At 36.1% G+C, this 14805-nt stretch overlaps 2 protein-coding genes across 7 annotated transcripts in view; one reads left to right on the forward strand and one right to left on the reverse strand.

Moving 5' to 3' along the window:
• Positions 1-14805, forward strand: part of SHOC2 (SHOC2 leucine rich repeat scaffold protein) — a 93992-nt gene that overhangs the window by 13992 nt on the left and 65195 nt on the right. For 2 of the 6 annotated variants that reach the window (XM_054659890.2, XM_063782099.1), the window contains exon 2: positions 7853-7950. The exons of the other annotated variants lie outside the window; for them this stretch is intronic. The gene's annotated coding sequence lies outside the window, so the exon portion shown is untranslated. The remainder of the gene's footprint in view (positions 1-7852; positions 7951-14805) is intronic. 6 annotated transcript variants of the gene reach the window in all.
• Positions 2570-7252, reverse strand: LOC129136145 (large ribosomal subunit protein uL13-like). Its single transcript, XM_054659894.2, has one exon. It carries the CDS (start codon positions 3717-3719, stop codon positions 3108-3110), a length of 612 nt encoding a protein of 203 aa, XP_054515869.1. The 5' UTR covers positions 3720-7252; the 3' UTR covers positions 2570-3107.

The raw sequence follows: 14805 nt of genomic DNA on the forward strand, positions 1-14805 counted from the left end.
GTAACATAAATGAGTGAACCCAGTAGGGGAAATATATGAGGTGGTTGAATTGTAGAACACTTGGAGAGGGCAGCTCCTTTTCAATGTCAGTTGATTTTCGTCATTAAGAAGTATGGAGCTGGGCGCAGTGGCATGCACCTGTAGTCCCACTACTCTGGAGGCTGAAGTGGGAGGATCTCTTGAGCACAGGAGTTCAAGGCTGCAGTGCACACCGATCACACCTGTGAACAGCCTAGACACTGCACTCCAGCCTAGACAATGTAGTAAGACCCTGTCTGTAAAAAACAAACAAAAGAAATGTGGATCCAGTCCAGTGATGCCCATATCTTTTGATTTTTTTTTTTAACGAAAGTTTGGATTTTTTTGTGAGGCTCCCAAAGATTAAATTCTGGCAAATTAAAAAAGCCACAGTGTGTGTTAAGCACGATGTAGCTATTAGCTGTATTTTGTTTGAATACCACAAACAGTGGAAGAATGGAAAGATTTGCACACTCTTACTAATATGTAGATTTAAATAATATATCATTTTCATATGTCAGATTGATGAAAATGATTACTAATTTGCAAGGCTGGAAGAGTATAAGTTGATGCAGGCTCTTTGGAAGAAGGCAGTTTGGAACTACGTATAAAAATTTAAAATGCATATTAGTTTGGACCTGACAGTTCTACTTTCAGGAATCTGCCTTACAGAAATATTAGTCCCTGTGGGTGAAGATTGATGTTAAGTGAAGCATTATATATCTTGGTGAAAACAAGATTAAAAAATGTAAAGGAAAATAGAAACAACCTAAATATCAGTTGATAATAGGAATGATTAAATTATGATATAGCCATATCACAAATCATAGGCAATGAAAAGATGAAATATATCTGTATTCCTGTGTGGAGAGAGTCTAGAATTTACTATTTGTTAGTTATATACAAAAATTATAATTTATATACATAAAGTTATACTATGCTGTCATTTTTAATATCTGTACAACATTGCATAGTACCATAATTTAGTCTATTGATGTACATTAGGTTATTTCTAATATTTTGCTATTTATATGCACATTGCAGTGAACACTCCCTTTACATATGTCCTTGTAGTGTTGTCTCCTAAGATATATTCCTTTTATATCTTACATGGTGACAACATTAAATATCTGAACTCTGTGACATCTTGGGGACATACATTTACCTCTGATAATTTGCTATTTGTATGACCCTTGAATTGAGTAAATGCACCCTAGGCATGGTAGACCAGAGAACTAACCAGAAAAGTGGCACTGTGTTTAGTCATCCTAGATTCTTTAAGATTTTTAAAGGTAACTTAAGTAGTAGTTTTTGTCTAGTCCATACATGCATGTGGTGTAAAATTCAAAAGATATAGAAAGGTAAAGTAAATCTTTCTCCCACTCTGAAACCTCTTCTACCCAGTTTCTGCTCCTGGGAAACTACTATGAGTTTATTCATCCTTCTGCACATATTTTATACATATATGTATATTTTCTGCACATATATGTGCATATATATGTATATATTTTAAGTTTTTTGTAAATGATAGCATACTATGCTGTTCTACAGTTCACTTTTTCTCACTTAACTATAATAATATCTAACACTTACGTAGTGCTTTGTTCTAGGCCCTGTTCTAACAAGTGTTTTTGTATTGATTACTAATCTTCATCACAAATGTGAGAAGTAGGTAAATATTATTCCCTTACCACAGAGGAAGAAACTGAGGCACAGAAACTTTAAATGACATGCTAGTAGGTTGTCAGCTGGAAGGTGAACTCCAGCATCCAGCAGTTTGGCTACAGAGTCTTTTATATTAGCCCATTTGCTATACTAACTCAATTGTTGCCTCATTCTTTTTATTAACTACATAATATTCCCTTGAAAAAACTTTAGTTTATCTAACTAGGTCCTAGTTGGTGGACATTTAGGTGTTTCCATATACTGCTGTTATAGATGATGCTAGTGTGAATATCCTGGTGCTTATAAATGCCTGTGTCATTTTGAATATGTAAATCTCTATTTCATTTTCATCCATTCAAATTTGGGAGTTAGGGGAGTCTTGTGTTCATATAGTTACATTCTATTTTGAGATCTAATATGAGACTTTTTTTTCAATGAATGTATTTAGCTAATTTATATTTATTATATCATTATGGTTATAGCCTCATCTTTTGTAGCTAATGGACTAAGAGATAAGTCAAGGTATGTTAACAATTGAAATATACTTAAAGATGTAAAGCAGTACAGTATAAAGATATTAGCATTCCTCAGTCTATTTACTCTCTCATGTTTTGTTGGTTATATAAAAACATTATCAGGAATTGTAACAATTACATTATATTCTATAGCCATAGCCATAGTTTTAGACCAATAGTTAAGTGGATTCAAATGCTCAAAGTTTGTTATTTTCGATAGTTTTTAAAAAATCTTTTAGATGGCTGAACTTTATCATCAAGTATTTTCTTAATGTTTATGAAAACTATTCCTTAGGGTTTTGCATATTTAATGATGTTTTATGCTGGGGGTAAATTCTCGAGTACTCTAGATATTGCTTCACTGGTTTTTTTTTTTTTTTTTTTTTTTTGAGTCGGAGTTTCGCTATTGTCGCCCAGGCTGGAGTGCAATGGCGCGATCTTGGCTCACTGCAACCTCCGCCTCCTGGGTTCAAGTGATTTTCCAGCCTCAACCTCCTGAGTAGCTGGGATTACAGGCGCCCTCCACCCTGCCCGGCTAATTTTTGTATTTTTTTTTTTAGTTGAGACGGGGTTTCACCATGTGGCCAGGCTGGTCTCAAACTCCTGAACTCAGGTGATCCGCCTGCCTCGGCCTCCCAAAGTGCTGGTATTACAGGCGTGAGCCACCGCACCCAGCCTGCTTCGCTGATTTTTAAACATTGATTCCCTCCTCCTTCACATGTTAAGATAGTAATGTTTTTTGCGTAGATTCTTAAAGGATTCTCTTTTTAAATCTTTGAGAAACAGTAATTTTACTATTGCAGTATTTATCTTGATTAGTCTGCATCAGCTTTTCTTAGGAAAGGGCATGTCCTTTTCTTTTCCTTTTTTTTTTTTTTTTTTTTAAGGAGTTAACAGTCTTTATTGGGCTCAGACCAGGAGTCCGTGGGTCTTGAGGACCTCTGTGTATTTGTCAGTTTTCTTCTCCATGTTCCTCTTGGCCTGTTTCCGTAGGCTCATGAGCTGTTTCTTCTTCCGGTAGTGGATTTTGGCTTTCTCTTTCCTCTTCTCCTCCAGGGTGGCTGTCACTGCCTGGTACTTCCAGCCAACCTCGTGAGCCAGGTGCCCCAGATAGGCAAACTTTCTTGTAGGCTTCAGACGCACAACCTTGAGGGCAGCAGGAACCACCATCCGCTTTTTCTTGTCGTAAGGCGGTGGGATGCAGTCAAACACCTTGAGGCGGTCCAGAGCGGCCTGGCCTCGCTTGGTCTTGTGGGGCAGCATACTTCGCACAGTCCGCCAGAAGATGGGGCTGGGAGCCCGGAAATGGTAGGGGCCTCGGAAAGGGTTGGTGTTCATCCGCTTGCGGAGGAAAGCCAAGTACTTCAACTTGTTTCTGTAGAAATTGCCAGAAATGTTGATGCCTTCGCAGCGTACGACCACCACCTTCCGGCCCAGCAGTACCTGTTTAGCCACGATGGTCGCCAGGCGGCCCAGGAGATGGCCTCGACCATCAAGCACCAGGACCTGTACCTCTGCCATCTTTGGCTGCCGCTTGGGAAAGCTGCTTTTTTTTTTTTGGTCCAATCCTGACTCTGTGTTTCAGTGATGCCAAATGAGGTCTGTGAAAGCTTCAAATGTTTCAAGCAAGGGACTGTTGGGTTTGCTTTTCTGACTGTCATGTAATTTACAGAACTGAACTAATAGTTTTAAGATGTGAAGATGCAAGCCATTTCCCTGGCTTGAGCTCTTCTAGCATCCCTCTTTACTTTCACTGTATTTAGTAGACCTTCTCATATATTATGGTTAGGGATATGTCTTAGTTTGTTGAAGAAGTAGTTTGTGTTTCTGTTTCTCACTCTCCTCTCCTAGTTGTTTTCAGATATTTTTAAGAGGAAAAGAGGGGACCATACCATCTTTCAAATTAGAAATCCTAAGAGCTACAGGTCAGTCCAGTTTTGTCAGAATTAAGATAACTTTAAGGGATAAAGTATGGGCTGATGTAGTTTTCCGAAAGCCAAAAATAGTTCATTTACAGAGGCTCTTTTGGATAAATTTTTTTTATTAAACAAAATCACAATTTAACATATGAATTTGATTATATCAGTTTTTAGTTATGAAGTCTTGTGCATTAAAAAGCATTAAGAATGAAACTAGTAAGTCTGCAATTAAGAATTAAGCATGAGACTAGAGACTAATGCCTAAAGACTAATAACTAAAGTTAGGGTTTAGTTTTAGAGTGCTCATCAGTTCTTCAGTTTTCCTTAGATGGTGATTCTTCTTTCAACTGAATCTGAAAATTAAACTTTCATGTACAAAGTTCTGCTACTAGAATATTTTTAAGTCCTTTAGCTTAATGAATGTTAGTTCTGGAATTATCTGGTATTCTGAATGGCATCTTGTTTTTCAAGGGAAGTGTCCATTTATTTTCCTCACTTAATTGGTCCTATATGTTAAAAGAAATATGTTTGAAAAATTTTGATAGCTAGTGGGCAAGCCTTCTTCTGTTCTCTGATTTGAACATATTCTTATATTCATTTGCCTGAGTTTCATTTTACCTGTGGCACCTGAGAGAAGCTAAGTATTTTTTCCACCCCATTTCTTTTGTGTGACTGACTATATATTTCTTAGTCTCAAATATAAAAACACATCTAACAGCTTCACAGAAAATTTTAATGCTTGGTAGATTATTGGAGCTTTCAATTTTTAGCCTTTGTTACTCTAGTTATTGATCATTTCAGTATTTTTAAAATCTCAATTACATTTTTAATAATTTATAATAATAAAATTTGATCAATGTTTTAATTTGATAATGGTGCCTGTGTTTACTACTAAATAAGTGTACTTTGAGCAGTTGAAACACTATGAGATATTGATAGATATTTCCCAAAAAGGGTTTTGTGATCCAAATAAATTTGGGATATCTTCTATGTAATATAATAATGTACTTTGCGAAGAATGTATAGAACACTAATAATTTCTACTTAAAGGAAGAGTATAATTAGATTGGAAGCACTTCTTATCCCAAACCTATTTGATAGTGGAACTAAATGTTGTAGAAATACATTTTGGGAAATGCTGAGAATATATTATAGAATATTTTCAGATCAATGTGTTGTTAACGGTATTCCAGTACATGTATTTGCATGTCAGTTGCTTTTTAATAGGGATAAATGATAATTGCTGTCCCAGGATGTAAATATAATCAGAACATTTAACTGTGGTAGTATGTTTTCTATAAATCTGAGGGTTTTTTGACATGGAAATTTTGTTACCGTTGATTTTCCAGACTAAAAGTAATTTTTGAGTGCCTCCTATGTATTAAACATCAAAAATTGATCTTCTTTGGAACTACTTTCTGTTAAGTCTTAGCAGGAGGAATTTTGGAAATCTTGTAGCCCTCCCGACTTATTTTTCAGTAAAAACTGAAGCCTAGAAATGTAGCTTTTGCCTAGGTCACATTGGAACCAAACCCTATAACTCCAGATTTTTTTGCTATTTTTTTTACTGCCTTAAAAATTTTATTTTATTTATTTATTTTTTTGAGACTCGGTTTCACTGTGTCACCCAGGGTGGAGTGCAGTGGCACGATCATGGCTCACTGTAGCTCCTATCTCTTGGGTCAAGCCATCCTCTCACCTTAGCCTCCTGAATAGCTGGGACCATAAGCACGTGCCACCATGCCTGGCTAATTTTTTTTTATTTATTATAGAAATAGGGTTTCCTTATGTTGCCCAGGCTGGTCTCGAACTTCTGGCCTCAACCAGTCCCCCTACCTTGGCTTCCAAAAGTTCTGGGATTACTTTTGAGTACATTGCTTTTGAGATGGAAAGCTAGGTGGTATCTCCACTTAACATGAGAATTGAGGTAAGATATCGAGTCATCCATATGATGTTAGATTGATGTTAGATTATGACGTATGTCAACTTTGATGTTAGATTATGACGTATGTCAACTTTAATATATGTAGAACTCAAGTTTCTAGACATCTAGTTTCCCCCTCAGTTCTCTGAATTATTTTTCTCCTAAGCAAGAGAAAAAGTAGTTTTAAAATAAGCATGTATCCTTACCAATGTTACTACTAAGGAATAATCAGTGCTAGTTTTTAAGAATTGGTGCACAGGCCAGAGATGGATGAGTCAGATTCTTTCCTCAATTGAGCTACATCATCACTTCCTAATGGTCAATTATGGAAATATTTTCCTACTATTAATGGAAAAGTGGACTTAAATGACTATGAAGTTAATCTCTAAGGTGCTGAATTAAAATTTATAGAATATATTCTTTTTAACATACTTTTCAGAAGATACCATTCTGTTGAAAATAATTGGCCTCTTGGTTATATGAATTATGCATTTAGACATAATGTATTATTGGAAGAAATTTCTCTTTTAAATAGCAGAATGATAAAAGTTATTAGTGCCATCTGTAGAATCAGGACTGAAATGATAGGAGAAAAATTTTTCTTTGAGATAGACATGTGGATTTTGTGGATTTTGTTGGCCACTCATTTTACTCAGTTTCCTAAGACTAGAAAGCAATGCTGCCTTTCCTAATCTTGTTTCATCAAAGTTTCTTGGGCTTTATGTGTCTAATTTTTACATTAATTGTGGTGTATGTTCTTCTATTTCTTCTTCTGTGCCTCTTTCAGAGATGCATAACTCTCACATACCTTTATATTTCTCTTAGAAAAGAAATGAATCATATTAGGAAGAAGGCACATCTTTAGGGTTAGGTTCAAAAGTCAGCATATATGTGAAAATAGTGTATATTAAAAATGTCCATTCAAAGTCCTCTAAATGTTCAAAGTATAATGTGATTTTGCATGTATCATGTATGTAAATTCAATTATTTATAGTTATACAATTTTATATAGAGGTTATATTAACAAATTATTCAGGTGCTGCTTAGGTATTGCAGCATGTTTATGAACATTTCAATTTACTGATTCTGTTTCTTGTCATCTTTATTTACTGTGATGATTTTATCAGTTCCTCTCTTAGTTATTTAATGGTTTTCTGTTGTCTTTAATTTAGATTTTTTCTTTAACAAATTGAGGAACTGTCACCATCCACTCAACCTGGCCACTTGGATAATTGGTATACGTTTTTTAGAATGTTTGGATATGTTGAAAAATGATTCACACACTCTTTCTATAGATTGACCACACACATTTGTCTTTCTTGAGGAAAGACAAAATAGTGGTATTTGTGGTGTTTTTTTTTTTTTTTTTTTTTTTTTTTTTTTGTGACAGGGTCTAGCTCTGTTGCCCAGGCTGGAGTGCAGTTAGCACAATCTCTACTCACTGCAACCTCCATGTCCTGCGCTCAAGCAGTCCTTCCACCTCGGCCTCCCAAGTAGCTGAGACAACAGGTACATGCCACCATACCCAACTAATTTTTAAAATAGTTGGTATTTACATTATTTCTCTCTCCCCATCTCTCACTTTTTTTTTCTAAGTTGTGATAGGTGTGTAGTGATCTGTCATTGTGATTTTAATTTGCATTTTCCTATTGATTAATGATACTGAACATCTTATTTGAACATACTTGTTTTCTGTATCTCTTCTTCCGTGAAATGTCTGCTTGAGTCTTTGCCCATTTTCTGCTTGTATTATTTCTTTTATTAATGTTGAGTTTTTGTTTGTTTGTTTTGCATTTTCCTCTGTTGCCCAGGCTGGAGTGTAGTGGCGCGATCTTGGCTCACTGCAACCTCTGCCTCCCAGACTCAAGTGATTCTGGTGCCTCAGCCTCCCGGGTAGCTGGGATTACAGGTATGTGCCACCATGCCTGGCTAATTTTTGTATTTTTAGTAGAGACAGGGTTTCGCCATGTTGGCCAGGCCAGTCTCGAACTCTTGGCCTCAAGTGATCCACCTGCCTCAGCCTCCCAAAGTGAGGCATGAGCCACTGTGCCTGGCCTAATGTTGAGTTTTGAGAGTTCTTTTTATGTTTAAATGTAAGACTTTTGTCGAATACACGGTTTGCAAATATTTTCTACCAGTCTGTATAACCTGTTTTTTTCATTCTCTTAACAGGATCATTTGTGGGGCAAAACTTTTTAATTTCGATGAAGTGCAGTGTATTGATTTTTTTCTTTTATGAAAAAAAATTTTTTTTTGCCTACAAATTACTAGTATTTGAAGACTTTCTTGTATGTTTTCTTCTCAGAATTTTATAGGTTTACATTTTACATTTAAAACCATGATTTTGAATTAACTTAAATTTTGGATTAGTTGAATTAATTTTATATACACTGTGAAATTTAGATTAAGGTAATTTTTTGTTTTTGTTTTAGCTTATGGATATCCAGTTGTTCAGCACCATCCAAAGAATTTTTCATTCTCTGTCAAGACAAAATTCATTCGTTTGTTTTGTACTTTGAAGGGTTCTTTACCCACGTGTGATTTTGATTCATCATACATTGGTCTTCTGGAAAATACTGGCTCTTTGAGTTACGCAGATTTTCTAAATGTTGACACATTTTATCATACAGTATTAAATAAAGACATTTGTTAATAATTCCACTGATTTTGTCAGGAAGGTCTTTAAATATTGGGTTGCTTTCAAGTTCATGGTGGTGAATGCATGCTTTCTAAAGTTCTAATTTTTATTTAGGGTCTAACTTTATCACTGGCAACAAATATTCTGTTATTTTGTTTTCGTTTTTGTTTTTGAGACAGGGTCTTGCTCTGTTGCCTAGACTGGAGTGTAGTGGCTCAGTCGTAGCTCACTACAGCCTCTAACTCCTGAGCTCAAGCAAGTCTCCCGCCTCAGCCCCACAAGGTGCTAGGATTATAGGCATGAGCCACTGTACCCAGCTCATTTGTTTTTGAATTAACAGGCTCATTTCCTTTATTTTCAAGAAAATGTCTGCCAAATACTAGAGACTGAAGAGCCGCACGTTCTCCTCAACTGGCTCAGGTTTTGATAATCCATACCAGGCTACCTCTCTGTAATAACATCCTCTTGGTCTACTCAGACTCTTTCATGTATATTTGAATTACTTTCTAGTGTCCTTCCATTTCAACCCAAAGTACTCACTTTATTTCTAATAGGGCAGGTCTGTTAGCAATGAATTCTTCTGGTAATGCTTTCATTTTACCTTCATTTTTGAAGGATAGTTTTTATGGATATAGAATTCTTGTTAGACAGTTTAAAAAAATTCTTTTAGAACTTTGAGTATGTCCTCCCACTGCCTTCTGGCCTCTATATTTTCTGATGAGAAATGAAATGTTAATACTTAGTATCTCTTGTACATGATGAGTCACGTCTCTTGTTGCCTTTGTTTTGAGTTTTTTCATCCTCAGTTTTCTAAGATGAAGAATTCTTTCTGTCTGTCAGCAGTTTGATAATCATCTGCCTTCATGTGGATTCTCTTTGAATTTATCTTCCTCGGAGTTTGTTAAGCTTCTTAAATGTATAGATTGATGTTTTTCTTCAGAATTGAGATGTTTTCAACCATTATTTCTTTTCCTTCTTTCCTTCTGGGACTCCCATTATGAGTATGTTAGTTCACTTCATGATATTCCACAGGTCTCTGAGGCTCCGTTTCTTTTTCTTTATTCTTTTTTTTTTTTTTTTCTGTTCCTCATACTGGATAATATAAATTGACCTATCTTCAACTTTGCTGATTCTTTCTTCTTCCTGCTCATATCTGCTGTTGAACCCTTCTAGTGAGTTTTGCATTTCCATGATTGCACTTTCAACTCCAGGTTATTTGGTTCTTTTAAAAACAACTTATATCTCTGTATTGATATTCCCTATTTGGTGAGACATTGTCCTTATACCTTCCTTTAGTTCTACAGGCATGTTTTCCTTTAGTTCATTGAACATTTTAAAAATAGCTAACTTACAGGAGATTTGATATTAAATTTTCATTTACAACTTTTACCTAAGTGAACATGGGCTATCACGACCTTCTGTGAGCCTGTGTCTTCAACTCCAGGGCGTGATCAATAATAAATGGCTGAGTTGTCCTGCTGGAACACTGAAACCTTGCTAACTCATAGAGAACAAAAAGTAGTCTCACTATGTTAAATATTAAGTGAGTAACTTGTGTTTGTCAAATTGAGAACCTATTTTCTTATATCTAAACAAGGAAGTTAATCTTGAGGCAGTAGGAATGGAATTAAGCATTCTGGTCACGGAAAGTCACATTGGCCTTCTATGGATCAGTTTTAACAGTCTGCATTCTCCTTTTCTTCTTGGCAACCCAGAATCTTTCAACCAACTCTTTTAGCACACTTCTTCCACATATTATCATTTCAGATCCTCTTTTGCCCCAACTTTGCCCCAAGTGGCTGTGGATTGGATTTGATCTCACCAGTCTCCTCTTTCTTGCTCGTCTCAAAGGAAGACCTGCCTAATATTTCCCTGCTTTTTTGTTATTACAGAAAAACTGAGAATGACAAAAACATACCTTGGAAAATTTATTATGAAATCTGAAATGTGACATGTTACAAAGTTCATAAACTCCTTGTTCCATAGTATATTGTTATCTCCATTCTTAGGATATTCTGTTGTGATACTATTTTCTGCTTTTTATTTTGAAGTTGTTACTTATCCAGGCCCTCTTACCATTTTACCATTATCCAGTGAAAATCTATGGATTCTACCTTTATGTGTGCTCCTTCTGCCCACAGTGGAAAATGAAGATAATCCAGATCACAAATGAAAAGTATGTATCTTGGAGCCAAAAAAAAAAAAAAAAAAAGCTGACTTAGAAGTGTTTAATAAGTCCAATATCTGGATTTCCTCAGGGACAGTTTCTGTTATTTGCTTTTCTTCCTGTGTATGGTTCATATTTTCTTGTTTCTTTGCATATCTTATAATTTTTTGTTGAAAATTACATTTGGACATTTTAAATAATAAATGGTCTTTGAAATAATGTGGACATTCTAAATAATATAAAAATGTCCAAATAGTGGAGACTTATAATAAAATAATTTGACAACTATGAAAATCACATTTTGCCCTCTCTTCAGGGTTTGTTGGAGTACTTGTAGTTGTTTCTTCATTTAATTTCTTTTGTGAATTAATTCTGCAAACTCTATTTGATGTGTGTGACTACCTCAGTAGATAATTCAGTCTCTAGTTGGTTAGCTTAGTTGTTGCTAATGACTGGACAAAGATTTCTTTACATGCCTGGAACCAGTAAACCTCCTAGTCTTTGCCAGAGGATTTTGTGTGTGTGTGTGTTGGGGCATGCCTTCAACACTCAGCTGGGTAGTTGGCAACTCTGCCTTGTCCTTATGTCCTGCTTGTGCAGAGCTTCAAAGCTTAGGCCCTTTTCAGGTCTTCCTTGAGCATGTACACAGCCTTAGGCATGTGTATGACCTTCTGGATTCCCAGTAATATGTCAGAGCTTTTCAAAGTCTGTTAGGGGTATTTCATTCTCAGCTTTTCCTTTTAAGATTTAAGTCTGTTGCTCCAACTGTTATTCACTGCCTCAAGTAGATATGGTATAAAACACTTTACTGTAATTTTTTTCAATGAATATCTCCCTGGGGAAAAGGCGTTTTGCATTGTGCAAGCTCTGAGTCAGGTCACATACGGTCAGCATTGCAAATAGGGTCTTCCTGGAAACAAGACCGGTCAAGTAATAATTTGGGGAGAATGAAGCTTTGAATGAGCTACAACTCTTGCTGCTTTTTAACGTAGCTTCTAGAGTGCACTGGGAATGTGAGCTGTCGTTTCTTCAAGACTACTGTGGATCTGGAGAGCAAGGGTTGGGACTAGGGCAAGTTAAAATAGAAAGCTCATCATTCTTAATGAGATTAAGCTTTTTAAAAATAAATGCAACTTGGATGCAAGCTTTTTATTAATTTTTAGAGTTCTGATAAAGTTGATTCTATTTTCCAGTTTTCTTTGTGCTTTTGTGGAAGAGACAATTTTTAGAGATGCTTACTCTGCTGTTTTCTGTGATGTCGCCTCCACTTGGGCTTTGCCATCCCACACTGACAGACCTCCATGTTTGACTCTTCCCTATGTCCGCCCCAACCCCACTCAGACTCTGACTCTCCATGCTAGGCTTACCCTGTGTGTGAATACCTTTTCACCTTGCTTGAAATCTTAACTGTTCATGTTGCGCAGCCTCCTCCTTAACCATCAAGCCTATTATGTAGAAATCTTCCTCACTCTCATAGACTCCAGTATCACACCCTGGTTCATCACTACCTGTGGATGTTCTTCTCACCCCCAATCAGGTTCTGATTCTCTGTGTTGAGCTATCTTCCTATGAGCATACCCACCCTATCCCAATTGGCCTCTTAAACATCTTGTGGGTTACCATCATATGTCAGTGTTCATCTCTTCCTGTTCTGACTGATACCCTACACAGAACTGCATCTTTGTGGGATTGTCCTTTTCATCCTACTCAGGCCCTGAGTAGGATTTTTTAATCAAATAAAAATCCCTTCAGTTTGAATAGTATAATCATGATATCACTCAGTGAAATCCTTGATATCTTATTATTGTAGTGGTAACTTCTGATGGGTATGGGAATGACAATTCTATACCATGCCTTCTTTATTTTTCATTTTAGTTTTACTGAGATAACAGATATTTTGAAGCTGATCATTTATATTTCTTAAAGAAGAAATTTATTCTAAAAAATTATGTCTAGATACATTAATTTGTTGTTTTATTCATGTAGTAACCATTTCTTGGGCATCTAGTATTGGCCAGGTTCTAGGCTCTGAATATACAGCTGCAAACCAAATAGTCAGAAGCCCCTGCTTTCACAGTTTTCACATTCATAGAGGAGAGGGAGATGATAGACAAAATAAATAAGTAAATATATTTTATCAGGTAGTAAATGTTGTGAAGAAAAATAAAGCAGGGTAAAAAGAATAGGAAGACATTTCTCTTTTATATGTAGATCAAGAATGAGATATTTGAGCAGGGAACAAACAATGTGGATATTTGAGAGAAAGAGCTGTATCTATGCAGATGGAATAGCTGGAACAAAGACTTCATGTGTGAGCATGTAGATCTGCATTCAAAGAAAAGCAAGATTAATATGAATGGAATGCAAGTACCTAGCGGGGAGAGTTGGAGAAAAGCTAGACAAGTGTAGGGGCTAGATCATGTGGAGTCTTAGAGGTTGGAGTAAGGGCTTGCCTTTTATTTTGAAAGATGGGATGGCATCAGATTTTTTAAGCAAGGGAGTGACTTCATCATATTTAAAAGTTAAATAGGAAGAGTGATGTTAGTAAAATGTCAGAATAGTAGTTTTCAGCATTTGTTTCTTCACAGAAGCATTTCGAATAACCACTCATAGACAAAAATACCTTCACAAGAGCTGAGGATTCCAAATGATAGATTGTAGCACCCGGGTGTAGCATAGATAAAACAAATGATGCATTGAAGAGGATAGGAACTACAGTTGCACATTAATTGTTTCACCCCTTCCCAAGCCTGTGCAGCACAGTATGGAGAAAGATGCCCTCCAAGTGGAGGAAGGAGAGTCAAGTGAGCCCCTAACTTTACTGTGAACCCCAGCACTAGAACCACCTCAGTGAACCCCAGTGCCAGGCTGGCACCCATGGACCCAGGCACCAGGCCAGATCCCACAGAACCAGTCTCCAGACCCATCCTTGCGGACCCAGTAACTGAGGCTAGCCTACTGGAGAAGTCAAGCAGCAAGCCTGCTCGTGGACTATGCCAGCCATGCTGTCCGGAATCTCTGGACAGGCTGACTGGTAAAGGGCTTCCTATGTTAAAGCTCCTCTGTAAAGACTGGAGAGGTGCCTACTTCTTCAAATATGCGGACACCAGTGCAAGTCCATAAGGATCTCAAATGATCAGGGAAACGTGACACCATCAAAGGAACAAAATAAAGTTTTAGCTATGATAATTTGTTGATAAATATATAATCTAAAAAGATATAAGTTGTGTCCTCAATAATGTAAACTTGGAGAGGGTGTGGAGAAGTTAAGAGTTTTTGTATGTGATTGAAATTAAATTTTTATCAGCTTAACAACAGACTATTATAACTACAAGATGTCTTATATACATTTCGTGGAGAAAAACCCCTGTAAATACACAAAAGATAAAGAGAAAGCAAATAAGTACCAAAAAAAAAAAAAAAAAAATCAAATCGCAAAGGAAAACATTAAGAGAAGATGAAAGAAATAGAGGAGCTACAAGATAGTCAGAAAACAACAAAATGACAATGGTAAGACTTTATCCACAATTACTTTTAATGTAAATGGATTAAGTTCTCTAATCAAAAGGCAGAGTTTTTTAAAATATATTTTTTAAAAGATCCTACAGTATTATGCCTAAAAGAGATTCATTTTAGCATTAAGGACACACATAGGCTGAAAATGAAGAAATGGAAAAAGATATTTCACGCAAGTGGTAACCAGAAGAGAATGGGGTGGCTATATTTACGTAAGATAAAATAGACTTCAAGTCAAAAACTGTCGTAAGAGACAAAGTCATTATACAATGATAAAGAAGGCAGTTCATCCAGAAGATATAATAGTTGTAAATATATATACACTCAACATCAGAGCACCAAAATATTTTTTATAATGAGAAAGCCAAGATTCTAAAATCTTAACAGAAATGATAGGAACAATAGATAGTAATATAATAATAGGGACTTTTGTACCCCTGCTT

This window comes from Pan troglodytes, chromosome 8, assembly GCF_028858775.2.
Source record: "Pan troglodytes isolate AG18354 chromosome 8, NHGRI_mPanTro3-v2.0_pri, whole genome shotgun sequence".
In the NCBI taxonomy this organism is placed as follows: Eukaryota; Metazoa; Chordata; class Mammalia; order Primates; family Hominidae; genus Pan; species Pan troglodytes.